Source organism: Mya arenaria, chromosome 14 (assembly GCF_026914265.1).
Source record: "Mya arenaria isolate MELC-2E11 chromosome 14, ASM2691426v1".
Taxonomy (NCBI): domain Eukaryota; kingdom Metazoa; phylum Mollusca; class Bivalvia; order Myida; family Myidae; genus Mya; species Mya arenaria.
In genome coordinates, this window is record NC_069135.1 from 4586476 (window position 1) to 4603611 (window position 17136).

At 36.3% G+C, this 17136-nt stretch overlaps 1 protein-coding gene across 1 annotated transcript; it reads right to left on the minus strand.

Annotated features, from left to right (window-relative positions):
* Positions 1-4935: 4935 nt before the first annotated feature.
* LOC128217948 (scavenger receptor class F member 2-like) lies at positions 4936-16787 on the minus strand. The gene is made up of 14 exons (XM_052925421.1): positions 16651-16787; positions 15928-16162; positions 15651-15716; positions 15208-15324; positions 14175-14222; positions 8870-9019; positions 8219-8344; positions 7894-8019; positions 7395-7520; positions 7070-7195; positions 6572-6697; positions 6247-6372; positions 5744-5869; positions 4936-5127 (listed from the first exon to the last, which is right to left on the minus strand). The coding sequence occupies exons 1-14, from the start codon at positions 16732-16734 to the stop codon at positions 5000-5002; spliced, it is 1710 nt and encodes a 569-aa protein (XP_052781381.1). The 5' UTR covers positions 16735-16787; the 3' UTR covers positions 4936-4999.
* Between the last annotated feature and the right edge of the window lie 349 nt (positions 16788-17136).

Consider the following 17136-nt stretch of genomic DNA (forward strand, 5'->3'; position numbering starts at 1 on the left):
TACTCAGCATAACTGGCTAAGTACACTGGCAGGTCCCAGCTACACATTCATGATCCTGTCCTTGAAGGCCGCCTCGTTGTAAGTAGCTGCAATCAGTTGTCTGTGTACATGGCTTCTGCATTGTTGTCGGTAATGCCTGGCAAAACGGCCAAAAGTTGGTTAAAACATACAACGACAATCATTATACCCCATAAATAAAAAAGTTAATAGTAAGTACAATCAAAGTGAGTTTGGTAAGTGGTCACCAAGCCGGACAAGTGGGTTTTCTCTGTGTATTCCGGTTTCCCCCACAACACAAGACAACACTCTCGCGTAACGTCGTGCCAACGAGAGTGATTAATATAAATTGTAATAGCTTGTTTCACAATCGTTGTAAACATAAATAAAGTTTTAACTAAGTACAATCATCTACAAAAACATTGATGCTCGGTTAAAGCTTCAAGAGCATATAAAATCATTGTCTCTTTAATCAACATATGACATGTTTTCACTTCACCATCAGTTTAGTTAAATGCCTTATTTATCCATTAATTAAGACGCTTATTTAGCTTACTGTGCAAGCTGAAATTCACAAACCCTAACCATAATTCTACCTCCAGCCATTATGTGTTTTTTATTTATGCTAAAACTCGTTTATTACTGCTACGAAGGATTATACAAACACATTAATATTCCAATGGTGTGGATATTTTTTTATCCCATCGACTTTTTTACTCATTTCGAAGACATAGTATGCCTTGGCCACTACTTACTATTTAATTCACAAGAAATTGTTTTTCACAATGTTTCTTCTGACAGACGGTATTTGGAACCAGGATACAGAGGATAATTGTTTGTTTCAATAAGTACCGAAAGGAATATTTACACGAGCGGCGAAGCCACGAGTGGAAATATCAACTTGGTAATCAAGAGATCATATAAAACAGATGACTGACGCATTTATTAACAACACTGTATATCGAGGGGTGAAAGCGAAAAGGTTCTATCTGCTTCTTTATTTAATGTCTCTTAGAACCTTTTCGCATTCACCCCTCGAATTATGTACTTCATACCAGTTCAAAATCGCTGACGATTTTCGGTAGAACATTGGAGTGTCGTGCACGGACTGAGATACAGACCATCTGTAAGATCAGCGGGCACCTTACAATTCTTTCTAGGGCAGTTTCTTATACAACGCCGACGTTCTAATAGAAAGCAGGACAGTATACAGCAATTATGACGTAATTTGTCACGTGGTATACACACATTGGTATAGCATACAGCAAACAAATGCAAATATCATATACAAAACACCTCTATTATTCCTTGCATGCTCTATCAGTCTAGGAAGAGACTGCAGTTTTCCGACAACCATCTATAACATCTAGCTGTTTAAATAGACACAACAAGTATGAAGACATACATGTGTTTTAGAACAATTAAATATTATATCTACACACCATCTAGGAATACAAAAAGCCAATGGCGGATTAAGGTGCTGGGGGCGAACCGAAATACGTGAATAAGATGCAGAATTTTAGACTAAAATAAACCAATATCCGCCCTCCCGTTCAACCACTGCTTAAACCATTCATACAAAGGTTCCTTGGAAGATGGCGGAGGTCCAAAGTTGCGACCCTCTAGTTTGACCCGCACTGATCAAATGCTGGACACGCCCCTATAAAGCTATTTGAATGTCCGTTCTGCTATTCCAACTGTTCATTCTCTCTGCTTATGGTGTCTGTATTTGTGTGTTGTGTACATGTGTGAAAATGAGTCGTGGTTGTTTTGTCCCATGAACTAAGTGTCGATAATGTATAACGTCTGCAACAAAACACGTTTAGTTTGAATTAAAATAATACTAAATAAGTGGAAAAATCCTTAAAGAAATCATGACGGATAAAAATGTTACTGTAAAATCTGTACTTCAATATCCGTATGATGTGAGAACACCATTAAAGCCACGTGTTTTTTACCCTGAATATACTGACCAAAACCGAGCTTTAATGAACCCAATGCATTTACCTAGCTTGAAAAAAGAAGTTTTTGAAATATCAACAAAAGTTGAGAAAAATTAACCACCAATGAAAACAGCTACACAACTAAAACGATTTGTATTTGTATTTATTTAGACCTTGCTGTCAATGATAACCCGTTTCTAACGGGGTCCTTTTTTGCTGAAGGGAAAGCACGCGGAAGAGATAGTTGTGGGATACAAGGAAGTCCGGGTGCGATACCGTATGTATTTTTTCTAAGAGACCCATTGGTGCTTTCACGTGCTCAGTGTTAAGCACCAATACACGCCGTACAACTTTCCCGGGTTGAACCAGCATTGGGTACACCACTTTCCCAAGCACTGCCGAGCGCCAGGCAAGGGAGATACTTGTATCAACTTTTAACGTCTTTAAACGTCTTTCGGTATGACACGACCAGGGATCGAACCCACCCCCGCTTATGTTTATATGGTATTTGTAACATACTCTTTAATTTGCTTTTACGGGATTTTTTATTCAAATTATTTCTGACAATTGGTGATAGGGGGTTATCGCTTTTTGTTTCTAATTCTCCACGGTATTTAGTATTATTATTGGATTATAAATTCACAGTTATAAGATAAACTGCAAACATACTCCATAACGCCATGGAATGACCAGTACACATGTTAACTGTATTGCCGATTATTTGGATCTGACCATAGTCGCACTGTGAGCTCGAAATGGTGAGTCTTAGCTTAATCCATGTGTGAACCATGCAATAAAGTAAACCTTTACTACCATTCCTGAACGGATAATCCGATAACTGCGAATGTTTTCCGATGAATGCAATATATCTAGACATTCTCGGATTGTGACGAAAATTTAAACGGCCATATCCTGTCATTTACAGAATGGAGAGGAAGAATTTTAAAAAAACGCATTCGAAATGAATTGCATGATTGATGTCATAATCGGGATATGAACGCAGTTGGGCTGGTTTAAGTGTGTGGAGTCATTCCTTGATTGATACTCTTCCACATGAAACTTTATCAAAAGGTAAAGTTATTTATTTATCCATGCAGTTTATATTGCACCGGTCAGTTGCAACCACAGCCACCAAAGGTCCGGGGAATAACGGGGACATTTGATTTTCAGTCCAACCAATCCCGTGTTAAATCCCCGCCCTGCTGGGACAAACTACTGGTTAAATCCCCGCCAAATGCCCCCGTACCCCGGGGACATCCTAGGTAAGGCCCATTCTGTATGATCTGCACTGGCTGCCAATTAAGGCTAGAATCAATTTCAAGGTATTGACAGTTTATGTTCAACTGTGGTGGGTCGGGCTCCTGCTTATTTGACTGAGTAGTTATCTGAGAGTGTTATTCGTAGAAAAGGATTAAGGTCAGCTAGTGACCCTGGTATCAGATATGATGTACCATTTAACAATAGAACAAGGTTTAACGATAAAAGTTTTTGCACAATCGGACCAAAACTATGGAATAACATTCCATTGCATATTAAGCAGTCAGTGTCTATAGATGTGTTCAAGAAAAACTTCACTATTTTACACAGTTTGATGCGGTCCTACTAAACACTGCAAAGCCTAGCAAAGCCTAGCAAAGTCAAGCAAAGCCTAGCAAAGCCAAGCAAAGTCATGTTTTTTTAACAAAGTAAGTTTAGTAGGACTTATAATCGTTATTTAATCCCGAAAAGATGACTTTGTCGTATTAATGACTTATTGTGAACGAGAATAAGGCATATTTGCATGATATCTGCATGATGCAATATCTGAGTCAAGCAAAGTTGAGTAACTTGAAGCAAAGTCAGTTTTATTTTGTACGAAGTCAATGACTTAACACGCATAAGTAATATTAAAATACAAAAAGATGTCTTTGTTGAATAAATGACTTTATGAGAAATAAAATACCGTATACTTTCACGATACAATTTCTAATCAAAGCCTAGCAAAGCCTAGCAAAGTCAAGCAAAGCCTAGCAAAGTCAAGCAAAGCCTAGCAAAGTCAGAGATATTTTGAACCTAGTCAATGAATTAACACTCATAAGTAAGATTTAAATGTTAAAAAAGATGTCTTAGTTGGATAATTGTTCTTATTGGAACAAAAACTATGCATACATGCATGCTACAATATCTTACTCAAGCTATGTCGAGCCGAAGCAAAGTCTAGCAAAGCCTAGCAAAGTCAGATATATTCTGAACAAAGTCCGATTTATTCTGAACAAAGTCAATATATTAACACTCAGAAGTAATATTCTAATACAAAATACAAAAGGATGTCTTTGTTGAATAATTGACCTTATTGGAACGAAAATTTGGCATACTTGCATGCTACAATATCAAATTCAAGTTACGTCGAACAAGGTCTAGCAAAGCCTAGCAAAGCCTAGCAAATTCAGATTTATTCTGAACAAAGTCAATATGTTTTGAAACAGGCTCGGATAAGAAATGTCCGATTTTATATTTGATTTTTAAGCGTCTTAGATTTTTTTACAGTTTTTATCGTTTGCTTTGATCAATTATAATTTTACTTAATGTACATATATTACTATTTCAGTAACCTTTAATCTAATGAATGTTGCAAGTTTTTATAACATGTTGTTTAACTGCTTTATATTGTTTTTATATCAACATATGTTCAAATTTTATGTTAGATATATAAGTGTATGTATTGTACAACGCCATTGAATATAATATATAGAAAAAGGCGTTTAATCAAACACGTTTAACGTTTTTTTATATGAGTAATGTAATCTATATATTACGATTGCCGACTGACAGACAACGAAATATTACTAAGGGTCGGTGAAAGCTATATACATGTACTGTTCAAACCATGATCATGGTTTTCATTTTGTTATACAAATTGATGCATTGTTTCCGGATATATCATTAATCCAATCAATTTATACAGTTCATTTGTCCAAGTAACGTCTTCAAGTTTCTATGTTATGAAAACGAATCATTATAAAAACGGGTGTATTCCCACTTTAATAACATACGATAAACACATAGTTCAACTAATACTTTTAAACTGTGTGACAGTTACAGTGTCCATGCGCCAAGGCTGGGTCGTGGATTTCGCAGTGTGGGGAACCATGGTTACACGTGTTGCCGGCGCAATCCAGGTCACTTGTGCATGCCTCGCCTGCGCGTTCTGAATAAAGAATTCGAACTATTAAATGACACATTCCAATTCCAATGTGCCATTTACATACGATAACTGTTTAAATTTATTATTTTGTCACCTATATAATTATGCCAGTGGAATAAAAAATATTGTCATCGTTATACTAACTGTCATTGTCATATTTCTAGTTAAAGTCATTGTGATAATCACAATTATTGCCAGTGGCATCGTCATGGTCATAGTCATAGTTATAGTCATAGTCAGTGTCATCGTAATAGTTATATTCATCGTCATAGTAATCGTCATTGTCATAGTTATTTATTATCATCGTCATAGTTGTTGTTATTGTCATCGTCATTTTCTTTGTCATCTTCTGTTCTGAGGGGAAAAAAATGATGCTCACTGTACGTTTTCTGCATGGTATTACGAAATATGATAAATTTATATCACTACGTACTATATGTGATCGTTTGACTGAAGAAAATTTGTCGAATTCTTACTGGTTAAATTATGTTTAGCAATGTGGATGTCTGTTATCCATGTTGTATATCAGTGCGTTTTGTAATTATGTGACTGTTTGGATTAAGAAACAGTATGTACTTAGTGTGAATATTTGAGTTAAGAAAATGTGTAGAGTTCTTACTAGCGACATGACAGTTGCAGTGTCCATGCTCAGCGTTCGGGTCGTGGATCTCACAGTGCGGGGCACCATGGTGACAAACCGTGCTGTTGCAATCTACGTCGACCTTGCAGGCTTCTCCAGCGCGCTCTTAGAATAAAAAAACACAAAATAAATGGTGTTTAGCGCTGTGATTTTTTTTATATCTTTATCATATTTCAGTATGTTCTATATTTAAACATTTCAGTGAAGAAAAGTTAGCTGATGTTTAGCACTGTGAATGGTTGATTTCTATAATTTATATCCGTTTGTAATTTGTTTAATCATTTGATTCAAAAACATATCACTGGTGTTCAGCACTATGAATTTTTGAGATCTTTATCACATTACAATATGTACAAAGTTTAAACATTCCATTAAAGAAAATGTAGCTGTTGTTTGGCACTGTGGGTGGTTGATATCTACATTTTATATCAGTATGTAATTAAAGTGAATATTAAAGTCAAGAAAATGTGTAGAGTTCTTACTGGCGACATGACAGTTACAGTGTCCATGCTCAGCGTTCGGGTCGTGGATCTCACAGTGCGGGGCACCATGGTGACAAACCGTGCTGTTGCAATCTACGTCGACCTTGCAGGCTTCTCCAGCGCGCTCTTAGAATACAAATTTACATGGTGTTTAACACTGGGAATTTATGATATCAATATCTTATATCAGTATGCATTACATTTAATCATTTGAGTAAAGACAATTCAGCTGGTTTTCAGCACTGTGAATGGTTGATACCTATATTTTATTACAGTATGTTATTAATGTGGATATTTTAGTTAAGAAAATGTGTAGAGTTCTTACTGGCGGCATGACAGTTGCAGTGTCCGTGCTCGGCCATGGGGTCGTGGATCTCACAGTGCGGGGCACCATGGTGACAAACCGTGCTGTTGCAATCTACGTCGACCTTGCAGGCTTCTCCAGCGCGCTCTTAGAATAAAAAAAACATAAATGGTGTTTAGCGCTGTGATTTTTTTATATCTTTATCATATTTCAGTATGTTCTATATTTAAACATTTCAGTGAAGAAAAGTTAGCTGATGTTTAGCACTGTGAATGGTTGTTTTCTATAATTTATATCCGTTTGTAATTTGTTTAATCATTTGATTCAAAAACATATCACTGGTGTTTAGCACTATGAAATTTTGAGATCTTTATCACATTACAATATGTACAAAGTTTAAACATTCCATTAAAGAAAATGTAGCTGTTGTTTGGCACTGTGGGTGGTTGATATCTACATTTTATATCAGTATGTAATTAAAGTGAATATTTAAGTCAAGAAAATGTGTAGAGTTCTTACTGGCGACATGGCAGTTACAGTGTCCATGCTCAGCGTTCGGGTCGTGGATCTCACAGTGCGGGGCACCATGGTGACAAACCGTGCTGTTGCAATCTACGTCGACCTTGCAGGCTTCTCCAGCGCGCTCTTAGAATACAAATTTACATGGTGTTTAACACTGGGAATTTATGATATCGATATCTTATATCAGTATGTATTACATTTTAACATTTGATTAAAGACAATTCAGCTGGTTTTCAGCACTGTGAATGGTTGATACCTATATTTTATTACAGTATGTTATTAATGTGGATATTTTAGTTAAGAAAATGTGTAGAGTTCTTACTGGCGGCATGACAGTTGCAGTGTCCATGCTCGGCGTTCGGGTCGTGAATCTCACAGTGAGGGGCACCATGGTGACAAACCGTGCTGTTGCAATCTACGTCGACCTTGCAGGCTTCTCCAGCGCGCTCTTAGAATAAAAAAAAACATAAATGGTGTTTAGCGCTGTGATTTTTTTATATCTTTATCATATTTCAGTATGTTCTATATTTAAACATTTCAGTGAAGAAAAGTTAGCTGATGTTTAGCACTGTGAATGGTTGATTTCTATAATTTATATCCGTTTGTAATTTGTTTAATCATTTGATTCAAAAACATATCACTGGTGTTTAGCACTATGAATTTTTGAGATCTTTATCACATTACAATATGTACAAAGTTTAAACATTCCATTAAAGAAAATGTAGCTGTTGTTTGGCACTGTGTGTGGTTGATATCTACATTTTATATCAGTATGTAATTAAAGTGAATATTTAAGTCAAGAAAATGTGTAGAGTTCTTACTGGCGACATGACAGTTACAGTGTCCATGCTCAGCGTTCGGGTCGTGGATCTCACAGTGCGGGGCACCATGGTGACAAACCGTGCTGTTGCAATCTACGTCGACCTTGCAGGCTTCTCCAGCGCGCTCTTAGAATACAAATTTACATGGTGTTTAACACTGGGAATTTATGATATCGATATTTTATATCAGTATGTATTACATTTAAACATTTGATTAAAGACAATTCAGCTGGTTTTCAGCACTGTGAATGGTTGATACCTATATTTTATTACAGTATGTTATTAATGTGGATATTTTAGTTAAGAAAATGTGTAGAGTTCTTACTGGCGGCATGACAGTTGCAGTGTCCGTGCTCGGCGTTCGGGTCGTGGATCTCACAGTGCGGGGCACCATGGTGACAAACCGTGCTGTTGCAATCTACGTCGACCTTGCAGGCTTCTCCAGCGCGAGCTGTCGTGTTGAGTAAATACCATTTATTTATCATAGTAGTAGTTAAGCCAACCATTGATGTTATTCAATTTATAAGTCTCTAATTTAAATCAGATTATTTGCGACCAATGTCAACATGTTTTAAATGATATAATATATATGCATAAAAGGTGTTGACATCAAAATAAATCAGTACACCCCATTAATCCACACATACATGAAGCAACAATACAGGTCCCAATTTCTCGAAACTTCTTAAGCCTAACAGGCTTAAGTCGCTTATTTCAATTAGCCAAAATACATACTGAAAATAGATTTTGATAAATGAAGAATGGTGTATTCTGATAATCTTACAGATTATTCCTTCATAATTTCTAAAAATTCCCCAAGAAGTAATTATAAAACATTTTATAGAACAACAAAAATAGTGAGATTAGCTTAATCCTGTTATAAGGGACTTAAGAAGTTTTGATAAATTGGGCCCAGAAGGTTAAGCTTTGTCTGCACTTTTCATGAACGTGCGCACCGATGGCTGATAGAACTCACCGTAACGCCTAACATGCATGCACTGACATACTCCATCTGTGCAGGTGTGATCTTGACCATTGTTGCCGTCACAAGTCAGATATTTGCAGTCATCTCTCGCTTGACATGGCCTCTGTGTTGTTGTTGTTGTGTGTGCGGCGAGCGAAAGGCCTGTGAAAAAAGAAGATTTCTGAAAAGCCGCAGTTCAACGAAGTAAGGTTTCCAATTTGCACAATTTAAAAAGTTTTCGACAGCTATATACAAGCAATAAGGTTTACTTAGCATCATCTCCAGTATAGACCCAATGCAAGGCGCCTATCAAAATATTCTATTTTAAATAATTATATTAATAATTAACATCACTACGATTAATTATCACTTAGGTACTCACTCTGTGATTATATTTCTTTCTTACACCGAAACAAACAATTATCCTCTAACACTTAATCTAATGACGATTATTTCCATACGCATGTTGCATTTCTTGTCAATAAATAAATATATATAATTTTTCTTTTATTATAACAATGAAAACAAATGGATTGGATATTTAGAACAAAGAATAACCTATCTTAAATATATAAATTATTTCTAGACAAACCGTAAATTTTACCATATAGTCAATAAAAATGGTATATTAAAACTGCCTTAGACATTTAGGAAAAGTTTGTTTGACAATGTTAATACAGAAGATATTTTTTATTCCTACAGTATCGATGGGCGAGCATTTGATGCGTTTAGAAACTTGGAAAAAATATTGGTCGGTGGCTTTAAATTGGATGGTCGATATGCGGTCCAAGTGGCAGCACGGGTCCTATCAGCATAATTTGGACACAACAAAAATATTATCATGTTCTGGTCCATTCGGTACAGAACAAAGATAATAACTCTGAATTGATCCATTTGCGTCAAGTTCGTTTGAACCCAATAAATATTATTTTCATACTAACATGGATACCTTTTTACAAAAACATACATATATCTATATACAAACATATGAGGTACAAATGAATAAAAATGAAAAAGGATATAAAACTGTGCGATAGGTCCGAACACTAGTTGTCCAATAGGTTTAGTCAAAAGCTTACCCAACACGCAAAGGCACGTTACAAATCTTAACATGACTTCAGTTTAAATCCTGATGTGTTTGTGCTTGGCAAGCGAAATATGGTGTCTTATATAGTGAATGGTTTAATACGTTCAATTTAGGTCAGAATATTTAAGGCCAGTTTTGACATGATGTGACCAACGACACATGGTAACTTTGACCTTAGAACATGCAAGAGATAATCACTGTTCGACATAATTTTATTGGCGATAAGCAACAATACATTTACATAACATAGAGGGAAATAGACCATTTCAATGTCATATTTTCTATGCTTCTCACGATAATTTGTAATGGAATCCATTTGATGTATGAAATCAGTTTATAAGCGGCCTTACTGCTGAATAAATTCATTTTACCTTGTATAAAATTCACGCGGTCCGGAAGTAGTATTGAATTTGTCATATTTTGCAGACTTGTTTGACTGTTGTTGTATGATTGTTAATCGATTAAATTTACCTTTTTATAAATGATACTTGAATATGTCATGCATTGTCCTTTTTGTTGGTGTTTTCTTAAAATCAAACAATCACAAGACAGTTGTCATTTTCAGCTTCAGAATGCCTGGCTAGGAGAACTTTTTTAATTTCATGTTTTACATTATAATCATTCCTGATACTACTTTGATTACTCAAATTTGCTTACGGACATTCAATCAAGCTGCAGAGGATAGTGAGATACATGACGTAAGTGAAGTGTAGAAATGGCAGAAGTGGTCGATATTTGGCGCACCACTACGTACTAGTGCACAATTGCCCTCGTCAAATAAACTGTTAAAATTGTTGAGACTTTGAAAACTCCAGAGACGGTCATCAGTTTTAAAGTAGGTTAAAGTCTTTGTCAAAAGTTATGTTCGTGCTTAGGCTTTCATTCTCATGCGTCATCACTTGACTCTAGTACTAATAGTCATGACTTTCTTAAAGTATAAAGATAACGACAATGGCTTCCATTATCTCGGTCAAAAAGATACAACGTCATGTTTCTTTGGTAGTATGATGTGTAACATTAATGCAGTGAAACCGGTTTTTTAATATGAACTCACGACTTAAGTACATGTGTTTCTGTTTGAAGGGTGCGTTTCCCCTCGAGACATTTATAGCTCGATTCTCAGTATCCTCAATTTTTCAGCACGCAGTATAAACTTTTGTGTGTAACATGATGTAATTCAAGTTGACCTTATCTAAAATCTAAGGTAACCTTCATTGGTAAAAAAAAACTATTTATCGGATGTGTTCGTGTGTTCATACTGTATGGGCAAGCGAGGAAACTTGCCATGCACGTTAATGGTTTAGCCTTGGAACGGTCAGAGAAACATACGTATTTTACCCTGATAACTATGCATCGGTTTAATCGCCCATGTTGCGCAACGCAAACTACACCCAGGAATCATGGCGTTTTTCGTAATTTATGTATGGTAACCGTTGGGCTGTACATTTATTGTATTGAAAGTATTATGATACGTTTTTTGAAATCTAATTCAAGACAGCAGTAATGTTCTACTGTTTCTCATCGCTTCATAATTGACCTAAACTACAATATATCTAAAATAGTTCTATAACATATTATTATACCTGGGTCGGTATTCACTAACGACTTGAATCTGACTTTCAGATTTAGGCTCAGAAAACTAAATATCAGTGTTTCAAAAATATCAATAATGTAGCTAATTTTGATTAAATATGTATACCTGATTTTAGAAGAAATTACTTGTGACTAATACCGCAAGTTTTACCATGTTTGTAATAACGTTTATACAAAACTAAGATCTTACTTTTCTGAGTCTGAGTCTCAAAGTCATCTCCGGACGTTAGTGAAGGCGGGTTTTTAGAACTGCGTTTTGATGCGGGAGGTTGTATTCGACTCGAGTGGATTTTTGCAGATTTTGGACATTCCGGATTAAAACGCAATGCTATAGCTCTTTTATAATATACATTACTGGTTAGATCAAATAAAAGCCGTATGTTTACATAATAAATGCCATTTTAACGACGCACTATTTTGTTTTATGACGTAGTATTAACATCGCGCAACATGACTTGTTATGACGTGACGTCACAATAGTGGAATACAGCCGTATTGCACTGAAATGGAATACCGACTACAGTATTTTGCTTGTCAGTATTGCGTGTGGATTTATGATGGGTATATTATAAATTTAGTTATTTACACATTGGTTATTCTTACTGAATAATGATGTTCAAAGAATATCATTTCATATGTATTCATGTGTACAAAATGTTAGCTTAACATTCCTCATATATAGAGATATTGTTCTAGTTTACATATACTTGAAGAATGGTTAGCCAACCATGTCGTGCCTGCTGTGAACAGTTATCAAAGTATGAATACTAACCCGGTTGGCAAGTCTGTCCATGACTTACTCCGTCAATGTTTACATGCTACCGCAAAGTTGAAATTCTGATGTTGCCATTTGAACCAATGGTTTCGAGGTTTTTAGTTTCAATAACATATTATCTTCATCGAATGAAGGCATTGCCACATTCAGCACTCTCGGTGCTTTGACTATAATCAAAATTAATCTTGGGCAGGAAAAATGGCTTTTATATTATGCGAGCTTTCGTGCTTCATTAGCAAGCAAGCGCAGCTATGTTTACATGTCTTCGAAAATGTTATAAACAGACAGGATTATAAGCAACCTTTATGATATACATTTTAATTTTGTTATAAAGAAGGAAGAAATAGAACGATACGTCAATGGTAATATTGCTTTGGTATTTTAATTCAAATGGAACTCCAGAAACAATAACGATATATTGACATAATTAAGACCTTCTTATTTCATAGCCTTTCTTGATAATTTCATAACTATCTCGTAAATTTTATAGTCTAGCTTGTAAATTTCATTCTTCGATGTGACCAAGACCAAAAGGCCACAAAGATAAAACAAAAGCAATGTTCTTAAATTATGGTAGACAATCATTGGTTGTTTGCTCAGTAATGAGTCCCTGTGGTCCCTATGGTTGTTGTCGATGTTTCTCTGCTTAGCACAGCATTGGTTACCAACTCCTCCTGACGCACACTATGTACTGTGACTACGGAACTTCGTGTCTCGTCTGGCATAGAAACAGATAACTGAGAGGAAGGTTGGGTCAAGTTCCGTTTACTGTGTGCCTTATCTTGCTTCGTGTCATCTAGGCCGGGCGTATCTGCAGAGGTCACGGCAGGTCTGACCTTTTTGGTGTTTTTCCATTTGCGAACTGCATACCTTATTTGACACCATTCTCCAAGTTTTGTCCTTATCAGAATGATACAATACACGAGAAAGTGGATGAGTGGTAAATAAAATAGAATCAATCCAGCACTAAAGCCACCTGTATAGAAAACTTCGTTCCAGTCAAGTGTTTTGTAAACGTACGCGTCAGTTATGGTTTGATACGTCAGCGTAAATATGACATATAGAAGAAATGGGATCCAAGGCATGTAGAAATGCAGGAGTCGGAATGGTTTTGCAGAGATGAATAAATGTGCTATGATCACAATGCTCACAAGCGCGTAGGTCACGGTTCCAAATTCCCATTCTGAAAACAACAACACCGTTAAACAATATGTTATTGAGTTAAATAGATATTCAGTTTTAGGATACTGTTTTATCAGAAGTTTGAAACAAGTCGATTAAAAAAATGAAATAAAATAGCTTGAATCTCTTACAATTGCAAACTACAGTCACACCAAGGCCGGAACCAGCAAAGACAACCCCGGATCAAGAGTAGTTCGGGTTGGTCCTGGGTGAATTTGAGTCAACAGTCACTCGGCGGTCACAAAACATCGGAACAATCCAGACCAAACAAATACCAAAAAAGATGAACGCGGATCAACACGGAGCCAGCGTGGTGTAACATGGGACCCACGGGGCAGTGCTAAAAACCGTCACGGAATGGCACTGAACATCCCGGACAATCACGGTGTTAGAACGTGTGACATCCTGGACCGTCGCTGACAATCCCGGATCAATTACAGACTGTTTCGGACCCAATACGGACTGCCCGAGGTGATCCGCGTTCAACACGAAATGCCGGATCACGATCAACACGATGCCACCACGGACATTCCTGAAGCAATCACGGTCGCTACACGGACCGTCACTATCCCGAACTACCCATGACATTAAAGTACTTCCAGATAGCCCGGAGGGTCCCGGAAGACTACGGCAATTTTAAACGGGAGAGATACTAAAATATATTCATTAAGATGACAAACCTGTTTCGCCAATTTCTTTTCCCAATAAGCCATCCTTAAATTCTGTTCCTGGAATGGAAATACACATTGATAGGAAGATAAAGCATATCTGATCAAGTTTTGTGTTTCTGGTTTTGTGTATGTCAATGAAATATGACAATACAAGAAATCCGTTCAAATAAAATGCACATGTTACATTGTATTACTAGTTATAAACAATATTAAACAAAATAAAATTGATGCATAGCATCAAGTCGGCGCAATAAAAAGGAGAAAAAAACAAACAAAACAAATATGTAGTTCACGAAAAAGATGGTTATTTACTTCAAATATAACATGTTCTGTATACATAATTTGGAAAAACATTTTTCTTGATAATATGGTCAAACTTGTAGGGTGCATATTGTTTGAACGCAGAAATCGACATAACAACTCATATCCAAACAGCATTCCGGTATCTATCCAGAAATGATTATCTTCACAATGGCAAAACAAGTATTAGGTTTCATAAATGTATGGTCGGTTACTACGGTAATTTATTCCGTTATACTCCATGATGAATATAATGGGGAAATTGACTTACAAAATCTCATTTTAATGAATATGCATGAGACAGGGGAGATAACTGTCAGTTTTCTCCATAGGTGAGGGGTTGTCTTCGAAGCAGATACAAAGTGTGTTGGGTACTGGCGAACCGGGTCCAATTCTAGCTTTTGCCAGAATATTTGTTCAGGGTATGTGCATATTACCGCAATGATTTCATTGCGGAACAAATAAAACTCATTTACATTCATTATTACGAGATTTTCCTAGTCGATATCGACCACTGTATATAATGAAACATAGTGCAGAAGTGTATTGAGAGTATCCCACGACGAGTCATGAGCCATCTTGGCAAATTGCATGGAAGATCCTTCAAGGTCAGTGAAGCACTATGAACTTTCTTAATCTGAGTAAATTCATAGCGAAAAACGAATCAATGCGTCTTTAGACTTCAGATTATATAGCAATTTTACATTTCTTATTTAAGGATAGACGTATCATAATGACGTACTTGTTCTAACTAGAAATAATATCCAGTATAGAAGAGATACAGCCATTCCAAGAACAGTTGACATCGTAAACAGGACCCATGTCAGCTTCAGGTACCAGCGAACCTGGTAGTACTCCCCTGCAACAAGGCAATAATACGCATGACAACAACAACAACAACAGCAACACTATTCATAGATATATTCACTATTTCAACATACAACACCGATACCATAACCAGTAAAGAAAAAAGTTTCAAATAAATATTGTATTGTATTGAACAGTATTAATCAAACAGAAAAGGTGGCGAATTTCAGGAAACGGACATTTTGCAAAACTGTCACAAAACTGCCTAAAGATCGGTATTTTACAATAGTTCTATAACGTTAAGACGAATTGACATTTAGCTTGAATAAACATGAACAAACCAAGCATGTGGAATAATATCAAGATGTGTTTACATACCCATGGTCTTAAAGCTAATCTTTGCTACCTTGTTCCTCATTACGATTTGTGCGCCACCTTTGTTGCCTGTAAAGGCCAGTAACTCAATGCTATATACAAATCATTTAAGGTATCAAAAAGAGCGAGCAGTCAAACAATAAAACAAGTAAGGTTAAAATACCCTTTCCAAGATTGGTGAGCGGGCCCTCGAAATAATTCTACAAATGCAGTCCATTATCTTATACAACCGGGTAATTCCGAGAAATAATCATTTACTTTAACACGAACAGCGACCTACTTTCTCTTTCCTCGAGAATATATCGTGCCAGCACGTGGACATACACTGTGACCCCGAGATCAATAACGTTGGAAAGTACAATCAGCATGTAAGCCCAGTTGTGTATGTACAGGAAGTAACGAAAGGAGGGCTCGCCGTCCTGTCCACTCACTGCATTCCCGTCAATCCCGAGAACGATCATGTGATAAATGAGTTGGACAGCAAGCCACATCGGGTAAAACCATTTTGGACCGAACTGCTCACATAAGAAATATGAATTGGAGCTAGTAAAATGATGGCAATCGTGGTGGTATTCATATCAAAAATTATTAAAATATTATGAATGCTTACATTGGTATATCTTATTTATATGAAGATGAGATAGGATTAATGAAAGCATGAACTTCTATAAATTGTCTTATATTATTATATAGAAATTGATAGTACATAAAAGCTGCGCCGTAATCTAATGCTTTTATGGGAAGTAAATGGAAGCGGAGCAATACAGAAGGCTTTGATATTGTTTCCCTTCCTGAAGCTCGGCTCCATTCCTGCAGCACTTATCACACGAGCACGACTCCATTCCTGTAGCGCTCATTATATGAGCACGGACCCCTTTTTGCAGCGCCCAATCACACTTGTACGATACTGTCCTTTGGTTTCATATTCATAACAGTCAAAAGTATACGCTTATAAACTGTTTACTTGTTAAATATCACTGCAAAACGTACACTCCATACTTACCGTTGACGTTACGAAGACGATGGGCTTTTTATGACCCAAGCCGAAGTGTTTTAGATTAAATTCCTTTTCACATTGAGTCGTCATTTTTTCACATACAAGTAAATATTACTTTCTGTAGTTAGTTTTTGACATTTAATTCTATCATAGCATTATATTAAGAACAATATGCTTTGCGCTCAACTAACCGTGTGAATTAAAACAAAAGTATTGAGTAACTTAAGACAAAGGCTTCGGCAGACAAAACCTTTGACCATGTTACTTATTAATGCGTAAGATTCAAACGTTTATACAAACGTAATGGCATGCTTATTGGAAAATAATATTTAAACAATATCAAACGCCTTTCACTCACCTCTAAGATACAATTGTTGTCAAAACTGTTGTTGTCATCGTTGTTGGTGTTATTGCTTCAGTTATGATGTAACTGTTTAAACGCAATCTCAGGAAACCATTTGATTTATTGGATCACGAATTTCTTTGCACAAA

Coding starts and splice junctions, on each gene's coding strand:
- LOC128217948 (XM_052925421.1), bottom strand. CDS start 16,734: ATGACGACTCAATGTGAAAAGGAATTTAATCTAAAACACTTCGGCTTG. Junction 15,717..15,927: donor TATTCTCGAGGAAAGAGAAA/GTAGGTCGCTGT, acceptor TGGCCTTTACAG/GCAACAAAGGTGGCGCACAA. Junction 8,345..8,869: donor CATGCATGTTAGGCGTTACG/GTGAGTTCTATC, acceptor TCAACACGACAG/CTCGCGCTGGAGAAGCCTGC.